The following is a 9,752-nucleotide window of genomic DNA, read 5'->3' as shown; positions in this document are numbered from 1 at the left end:
CCAGAGAGGGAGCGCGAGCAACCTAAACGTCAACCAACGTTTCCCACCCCCTGGCCAATCAGCGAGCGAGAAGGCAACTTTCCTGCCGTCTGATTGGTCGAATGTGGTGTCGCTCCGTATCAGCACCTCCCGCTTCCACACAAGCGAGTTTGCTAGAGATCCGAGTGCTCCCAAAATTACGTAATAGATTCTCATGCCCTAAAAAGGGAAATATGTGTCTACTGTTTGTGAGGAGTAGATTCCAGCCGCTGTAAATTAACTGGTCAGACGAGCTCTGCTTTTGACACATCCAGCACAGCAATTGGAGCAGTGACTGATAGGAGATAGGAGTGCAGGCCTCACAGGCAACACACAGGGTCATATAAACTCCAAACAGAACACTTGGACTATATCCATTAAGGAGGACAATGAAATCTCCTTTCAGGGCTATTTTTATTATCTAATCATCACAGACTAATCTCTAATAATCTATTTTAGTATGTTTTTCAATTAGGATCCATAAACAAATAAAGAGGATGTGTAGTGGTTTAATATTGTTATTTTGTAATGTTGTAAAATATTTGTCTTATAGATAACACAACCCATACATACAATGGTTTACAAACCAAGCACAGCATTTTGTCAAGAGTGGCCCAAAGAAACATGACACATTTTTTCAATTCCTTCTCCAGTCCTATATTCACACCCTGGAATAACAATATTTGTGTATTGAAAACCAACTGCCAAGTAAACCAGCTAAGGAATTCCCACAGAATCCCAAGAGGGACTGAAAGGCAGCGGCGCATTTCCTAAAAAGGAAGAGTCCAAAAAGACAGAATCAAGGAAGTAACTCTGCTTGAACCCTTGTGTAAACATACAAGGGGCTGATATGCTTTCATTTGTATTACACCAAATGTCCATAACCACATTGAAGAGACTAGGACTTCTAGAATAAATTGAGTTTGTCCACCAAGTTGGATCAACCATTTATGTATTTTTCCTAAATGTAATTATTTATGTCTGCCCTGCTTTAACCATGATTAAGATGAACTAATAGACAAAGTGCCAAATACAATTCAACCTGCATCTCCCAACAGTCAATAAAAAGATAAATGCTCCTAATGCTAAGTCCATACTGAATATAGACATCAAAGATGACTATTCACATCCTCAGGTCTCCAGTTACTGAAAAGGCTGTCCCCTTGTCCATGCTGGAATGTGAGCAGGGCTGCTGAAGATGGGTGGTCTACACCTAGCCCTACTGTAGTGCTGATAAGACAAGTTCCTGCTTCTGCATGGAGGTAGGTTAAGGTTAGGTCCTGAACTCCATGGTCCTGACAGAGCAGCATACTTTTTAATTTGTAGTGCACAAAACATATTGAGATAGACCATTTTTTTTCTTAGATGCGTTGTCAAGCCATCACAATCAAAGAGTCGTAACTGGTGATACATCTGTACACATTGTTAACCAAGATGTATCTTTAGTTTTCTTCAAGATTTACCCAGTGATTAGTTTGTGGCTGCTTTTCAAGAGTAAGCAGTTGGCGCCATCCTCTGGTTGAAAGACGCAACTGCACTCATTGAAATGGGGACCAGAGAGAACATTTAAAACGACACACGTCACTTACATATTAAGAAAACGGTTAAGAATAAGGGCACATACATTATATTATGGATATGAGTCACCTTCATCAGCAGAAAGTTGTTAGAAATTGCAGCTTAAAGGACAAAATCATTACAGAGTCACCTAGGACCAAAGTTGCTTTTACACCATTTTTCTAAATTAAATTCAAGTGAATTCAAGAGAAAAGAGAAAAATAATGCTGTGTGAGGATGTTTAGTTTATATTTATATTATATTTGTAATATGTTAAAATGCCACATGAGGGCACCAAAGTCTGCAACTAGATCAATATATGTGTGCAGCACCCTACAGAGAAGGCTGATGTAAACTCTTTTAAAAGTTAAATGAAATATTTGAAAATGCGCAGATTTTAAAGTAAATGTGTATGTATCTTATTTTGATTGGTGTATACTTTTGTTTGGTTTCTGAGTTGATCATCTGGGCATCTCTCTGATATATATTGTCATCAGCTGGAAAGACTCAGCAAGAAAGCAATGCCGAAGGTGTCTGACTCATCATTGTCAGGACATGGTTATTTTCCATAAGCATGCACCAAGAAAGGAGCAGTAAAATCGAAACATCACAACTATCTTAACTGGTTCAGATCAAACACCCAACAATAGCTTTTATGGTGTATGTCAAGGACCCGCCACCTTGAGGCCATTCAGCAAAGTAAAACTCATCATCTTTGCAGGTAACTCACACAAATGTCCCGTGCGACCAATATTACAGAACAAAGAGTTATGTGATTGGATAGTGTTCAAAACAAATTGTAATATCCCTAGGATAAAAACATGTCCATGTTGTGTTCAAGGCTTGATCTGCTGCCTCCAAGGGGCCAACAAGTAGATACAACTGCTTTGAATAGTACAAATGTAATATTGGCAGATGCTTGCTGCCATAGATAAAAACTCATTGTTGATCAGTGAAGATACTTTAAAATCACATACACAGCAAACAGTGCATGATATTATAAGGATTACCTATGATTTCAGAGATTATGTATATTTTTTTGCAAATAAATTAAATTCCCAGAAAACTTGTTCTACTGATGTCTGTAACTGTTTGGGAATATTTTCAATCCACATCAATTTCGGATATTTCCTTTGATAGCTTCACGACAGTTTGGGTCGACGAGGATTTCTCCGAGAGCATCAACATGATCATGAGTCTTCAGAGGGTCCCTGTGCTGTGGGTGACCTTCTGCCTTGTTTCTATGCCTAAGACGCTGTGCCTAAGACACTGTGTAATACGCTGTGTCCCTGTGGCTACAAGGACTTTTATGGCACATTTTTACTTCTCAATATTTATTCATTTTTATTCTGATAATTTCCAAAACGTAATTTCCCCCTGGGATTCATATAGTTTAGATTGATTGATTGATTGATGGATTGATTGTACTTGTGGCCACCAGGTCTGAACATCTGAATTGCTACTTCAAAAGCTTGCTGATTAGCAAAGGTCACAGCTTGACGGACCAGAGATGTTTGAAATGATTCCTGTAAACAAGATCTCTTACCATGCACCCACACAGACACGTAGGCAGATAAGGGAAAGTATGCACATTCTGACCTTGAAAACTCTGACAATAAGCTAAGAAAACTTTACCAGAAAAATCTATATCTATACCTGGCTGCTGGCTATTAGTCTCAAATTAGGTCTTACTGTACTCAAAGTAACATTTTCTTATATGAGTGCACAAAATAAATACCAACTGTTTAATATTATGGAAACATTTACAATAAATAACCACAACAATCGAGTATATATATGTTTCAGTAATGTTAAATAAATGATCTCTCCTATAATTTAGAACTGAGATCTTAGCGAACTTCACTTAAATCTGTTTCTCCATCTCTGTCTTTATCATGATCATGAATTGATTCATTACGATCCCAATCTTTATCTTCCATATTTCGCACTCCTTCCTTATGTCCTCCCTGGCTTTTCACATCTGCCAGTAGGAAAGTGCCCTCCTCAGCCCTGACTCAGATAGTTAGTGAGTGCATGTTGCTCACTCTCTCCTCCCCTTGCTTCTTTGCTTTTTTTCTCTCAAGCTGTCTTACTCTCTGCCTCCTCCTCTCCTCTAAGTCTCTCTCCTCACTCTCACTCTCTCTCTCCTTTTGATCACTTGGATCCCTTGCTCCACTCCCTCTCCTACACGGCTCTGTCACTCACTCACACACTCACACCAGCTCTCCCTGGGCACCATCTCCCCCATCGGAGAGCCTCATTGTGTCTGTGTTTTGCCAGGTGGACGCACTCCCCACAGTCACCATTTCCACCCCGGAGAGTTCCACGCTGGCTGCGCAGCCTCTTCCCCGGCTGAGCATCGGGCGGAAGACCCTGGTGGCAGCTGCTGTGGGGGTCATGCTGGTCCTGGTTCTGGTGGTCCTCATCCCTGTGCTGGTCAGCTCTGTTGGCACAGGAGGCACAGATGACAGTGGGAGCCACTTTGAGATGCTGGGTACCTGCCGCATGGTGTGTGACCCCTTCCCCACAACGGACACAGGGGGTCAAGCGGGAACAGATACAGCAACCTCAGGCCTACATGTGGACAACGATGTAGACCTGAGTGATCACAGCATTGGCCAACCGCTGCCTACATACAGTGCTAACGGCCCCTACGGCAGACATGGACGTCCAGGAAAGCCTGGACCCCCAGGGCCACCTGGACAACCAGGCCCACCAGGACCTAAGGGACCTCCAGGAGAAGGTGTGGATATCGTACGGACGGGGATTCTAGGTCTAGGGGGTAAAGGGGCAGTTAGTACAACAACGTACAATACAGCACCTCGGGTGGCATTTTTTGGAGGACTACGAAGCCCTCAAGAAGGTTACGATATTCTACGATTTGATGATGTGGTGACTAATATTGGGGGTAACTATGAGGGCGCAACAGGCAAGTTTACCTGTAAGATTCCTGGCACCTACTTTTTCATCTACAATGTGCTCATGAGGGGAGGAGATGGCACCAGCATGTGGGCTGACCTGATCAAGAATGGTCTGGTGGGTAACCCTTTAAACTCTGCAGACACCTATTCAAAAAACGTCCTAATGTTTAATTATTTCCATTTGACTTTAACAGATGAAAAAAGCGCTTCTCAGTTCAAGTAGTAGAAAATGATCTAATATGAGATAAGAACCCTGGATTATACAGTACACTGCTCAGGGAACATTGTAACCAGCCTGCTTGAAGTCTAAATGGAGAAGTCATGCATTCATGTGGATAGTGATTTTAGATCTGACTTGGTCCGGTATTTTAGTTCAAGATAATGACAATGCACAGTGGCAAACTGCCAGATTGTGTATCTGTGCATATTATACATCCAATGATGTACACATTGAAGTGAGTGGAAGGAGTGCAGTGCTATCTCAACTCTGCACACATCAAAACACAGCCTGGGGTAGTGGCTAGTTCAAAGCTGGTGCCCTTTGAAATAAATAAACTTCATGGAACACGATGTGCTCGTATGCGTTATCAGACTGCCTGTCAGGCCCAGACGATTCAATTTGAAATCATGATATTTGCTATACTCATGGACAATTTTCTAATGTCTTTAAAGCCCCAGGTGAGGACATTGATCAAACACCATGTACATCTCAGCCAGGACGTTTTCCTTCGGACATCTCAGAGAGGATGCACCATGGTGTACAGAGAGGGGAGAGAGTAACACCTGTACATCATAATACAACCCAAGGATACAATTTATTTGAGATGGGATTCATTTAAAAAGGAAAATTGCACCCTTACCCTTTTCCAGTTCTCATTTGAATTAGAACGTATGATTTTTCCAAACACACACACACACTTTCCTTTTTCATTCAACAAATAGAATTTAATAAATAAATTGTTTAATATCCACACATTTATTTGAAAATGTGCAGAAGTGTTTTTTAATATAAAGGCAACATTGAAATAAGCAATAGATTTACAGTTAATAAAACATGTTAACTTTTAACTTAAATAAAAAGACAAACATACTTGAGTATACTGTGTGGAAAACTGCATATTATAATCAGAATGATTCACCTATTGGCTGACTAGTGATGTGCAAAGACTTCCTCCATCTGCCTCCCCCACCTTTCTTTAGAGGGCAATGACACTGTAAATACGGTGCACCAGATATGTCGTTTCATATATAAAGCTTTATCTTAGATTACCACAGAAAACACATGTATTGCAGTCTCACACCTTCTTAAGCAAAAAAGGGCTCCAAGATATCAAATGAAACCATTAACAAATCTTCAGGATAAAGTAAAATATGACTGACAATGTTGCCAATGTGCTTTACAAATAATACAAATAAACATTAAAGAATTAAGATATAAAGTGCACAGAACCAAATATATTATATATTAAAAACAGTCATTTAAAAGCAAAGAGAGTCAAATAAAAATAGAACAATCTACAATAAAACATATTAAGTACAAGAATAAAAGTGCCTCAAATAGTTATTTGATTTAGTCTAAAGCAGCAGGAGAAAGAAAACACTTCAGCCTTGATTTAAAAGAAGTGATTTGCAGCAGACCCGCAGTTTTCTGCAAATTTTTTAGGACTGTATTTTACTGGGACATTTTTGGTCAGTGTCTTTTTGTCATTGGCACTAATTAGTCCAGATTCCTTAATTCAGAAAGAAAATTACACTTTTAGGGTTATGTCTGCTGAGGTTACAGCATAACATCCAACCTGGCAACCGAGCTCATCACATATTAGCTTAAGCTTAGAGGGATATTTATAAGTATACAACTTTCACTTTGAACATGGACAAGCACCGGCGATTAGTGTGTTAGGCTCCAGATCTAACACCCTCAGTAATTACCCTGTGTTGACACGATGACACTCGTATTCGGGATAAATATGGCATTATCAGTGCCCCACCCAGGGAAAGGTGGATGCAAGAGTGGAAGATGACCCAAAGGGAGAGTATGCTCTGCCATCCTTCCTCAAAGGCAAGCTGACTCAAGCGTGACCCTTTCAGTTGAGTCATGGAGGAACATCAAGATATTCACCACAGGGGAAACACTTTTCACAAACTCTCAAATTCAGTCCACACGCCTTCCAAATATTATTTTCCTTACATAAGATTTTAATTCAACTCGGACATGGAAAATGAGTGGCGTCAAATTATGAAGTGATTAAATGTCGGTGTGTATGAAGATGAATCTATTTCAATATCATCATATCTTAAAATGTTAGCGCTTTTTTTTATCATTTTATTGCACTTAGGGATTTTTTATTTATGTATTTCTATCAGTAGAATATGTCGCTTTAAAATGTTACTATCATTAGTTTTTTTATTAGTGCCTTTTGTGTTCACTTCGTTGTTAATTTGCCAAAAATAAGAGTGTATTTAATCATTTTGTATTATAGCAGTTTACCTAAAACAGCAAAAGGCAGAATCAAATACACTTTAATATCAGTTTATGTATCATGCACAAGTAATGTCATTATTGAAATATTCAACATTGTTATCATATTTTTTTCTTATATTGTGCAGCTCTTATTTGCATTCTATGAAAATGGGAATGATTCATTCTGCTCTTATATGTTAGTTGAGTAATATATTGTAAAAACGGTCTTTTCCCCTTCTGTGTGCATTTCTTGACTTCCTCTCTCCTTGTCTGTGTGTGCATGTCATATTCCAGGTCAGGGCCAGCGCCATCGCCCAAGACCAGGACCAGAGTTATGACTACGCCAGCAACAGTGTCATCCTTCATTTGGATGCAGGCGATGAGGTTTTCGTAAAATTGGATGGCGGCAAGGCCCACGGGGGGAACAGTAACAAGTATAGCACGTTTTCAGGATTCATCCTCTACGCCGACTGAAGGCTGGACACTTTGTGGGCTTGGAGGTGAAAGGTCACAGCCAGAAGACATTCACTTCCTGACTTTCACTTGGCTCTCACAGTGAGGTTAATGTTGCCCATAGCCACCGATCCACAGTCAGATTGTTTAACAGATGTTTAAGGTCAGCATTGACAGTGACTGAGGCTGTGGATCTTTGGTTATCTGTAACAACCTCCTCATCCATATGTTCCATTATATACAGGGTGCCTATGCCGCAATTCTGATGGACACATACAGTGACAGCCATGTCATGTGTCATGCTGAGGTGCAGTAACAATTCTGACAGTGAAGAAACCTCACCATCACTTTTGAACTGTCATTTCAATTTCAAGTCTCGGAATCTAACAGTCGTGGCGACTGCAGTGTTCGTAAATGTGCTGTTCTGATTTATATTAATATTATGTTTTCTCATGCTGTTTGTACGATAAGATGTTGTGCTTCAATGACTGATGAGATATAATCTGCCCAGAGAAGCTCTGGTTTGTCAAATATTGGAAGCCAAAATGAGAGTATGCTAGTTTTGAACAGCTGACAGGGTCACAAACAGTATTGTGTGTTATTGTGAAGATTTGGATAATCATTTCATATCAGCTGATTATATTTGGCATATTGTTAAGTGTATAAACTGTACATTTGATCTTGATGTCTGAACACAATCAAAGTAGTGTAGGCTACGTACACCATATTGTGTGTCTATTAAAGAATATAGCTGTGGTCAATCGTTGTACAAATGTATCATGTAATGTGCTCAATTGTAAAGATTTATTTATTTAAGTCATGCATGCAACACTTGTTGAAATGTTCTGTGTGTTTCCACAAATGATAAAGAGAAATACAATGACTTTAAACACATTTTAAATACCTAGATGTGGGCTTAAGGAGCATATATTTCTGTTGAATTTGATTTTAATGTCCTTGATTTTTCATTACAAATGTCTTTTTTTGTGGTTAATGTCACTTACCTAATCTATTTCTTGATCAGCTGTACTAATCTCTAATTTCCCAGTAGATCCAGACTTTAGTCCTGCTAAATGTTACACACAAGAGGCAATCAAGTAGAGATGATCACGGAGGAAAAAGGGAGAAGAAATCACAGCTGTGTTAAATGCCAAATAAAAACGGGGGATGATTGTGTTTCACAATCAAAGGAGAGATTTGAGTGTTCCTTTAATGTTTGTGAAGACGCTGGGATTTAACAAGAAAAAGTCAGGGGAAGGGTGTTAGAACATATCATGACAAAGCTTAGATCAGTGTCGGAAAGTAATCGAGGGCAAATTAGGCTCTGCTGTGACTGCGACACAAGTGTCAGAGACAGGAAAACAGCTTCCGGGCCTAAACTGTAACAACCAATATCTTTTTTATTTTTTCCTAAATACTCACTTTGATACATTGAAATTATTTCGACATAGTTGGCCTTTGATATGGGCCATGTGAGGTCCAGAACTTAGTTTAAAACAACAAGTTAGCATTTTATGAACAAAAGTTTTGAGAGTACCAAGAAGTGAGAAAAGTGAAACGTTTACCCATGTTTATTAATTTACTCATCATTTACTTATTAACAGAAGCTAATCAAACTGAATGTCAGCACAGTTTTACTTTCAAGGTTATTTCAATTCAGCATTTTGTTAAGACTACATTGCCACAATATACAGTGCTGGAGCATCTTGTGTGTGTTTAACTGCTCAATGAAGTGAAAGCCACAAAGCCCTCCAGTCTAAACTTGAGCTTGTCTTAAGACAGCAGAATTCCTCCAGACACAATTAAGACTGAGGGTCCGTGCCTGAGCAGAGGTCACCCGAGCCAGAGGCAGCTGAGCAGTAGCACAGGCTGCTTTCTGCTTGCAGGGTGTATGAGCACATCTTCAAATTAGAGACTTCATGTCACAATGTCAAAGACGAACGCCCCCGGTCTGCGAGAAACAGCTTTCACTGCTGAAACCACTGGAACTGAACACTGCCTGAGAGTCTGCAACATCTGTACTTCTCCTAAAGCCCCTGGGGAGGAACACAAATGCACCAAAAACAATCTCAAGAAAGAGTTCAACAGTATTTATCATTTTAAAATAAGCGAAGAGAGTCAAATGAAAATGCTCCAGAATGTATTAATTTATTTTTTCAGCAAAATATAAAAGGATTTTAGTAGTGCCATAATGTTGGCAACAATACCTATATTATTGCATCATATTGCATAGTTACATTTAACCCTTTATTTAGCCACCACCCGTCCTTTTTTAGCCATTTATTAAGGTCACACAGCAAACACGGGTAAGCCTCAAACCCTCTGTGGAAGCCTCTGCACAA

The 9,752-nt window shown here is 39.6% G+C and overlaps 1 protein-coding gene across 1 annotated transcript; it reads left to right on the top strand.

Annotated features, from left to right (window-relative positions):
* Positions 1-3,954: 3,954 nt before the first annotated feature.
* Positions 3,955-7,552, top strand: LOC117473950 (C1q-related factor-like). Its single transcript, XM_034119917.1, has 2 exons — positions 3,955-4,611; positions 7,252-7,552. Exons 1-2 carry the CDS (start codon positions 3,973-3,975, stop codon positions 7,429-7,431), a joined length of 819 nt encoding a protein of 272 aa, XP_033975808.1. The 5' UTR covers positions 3,955-3,972; the 3' UTR covers positions 7,432-7,552.
* The last annotated feature ends 2,200 nt before the right edge of the window (positions 7,553-9,752 follow it).

This window comes from Trematomus bernacchii, unplaced genomic scaffold (assembly GCF_902827165.1).
Source record: "Trematomus bernacchii unplaced genomic scaffold, fTreBer1.1, whole genome shotgun sequence".
In the NCBI taxonomy this organism is placed as follows: domain Eukaryota; kingdom Metazoa; phylum Chordata; class Actinopteri; order Perciformes; family Nototheniidae; genus Trematomus; species Trematomus bernacchii.
Note: the sequence above shows the minus strand (reverse complement) of the source record. Positions and strands in the feature narration are given on the sequence as shown.

Coding starts and splice junctions, on each gene's coding strand:
- LOC117473950 (XM_034119917.1), top strand. CDS start 3,973: ATGCTGGTCCTGGTTCTGGTGGTCCTCATCCCTGTGCTGGTCAGCTCT. Junction 4,612..7,251: donor ACCTGATCAAGAATGGTCTG/GTGGGTAACCCT, acceptor GTCATATTCCAG/GTCAGGGCCAGCGCCATCGC.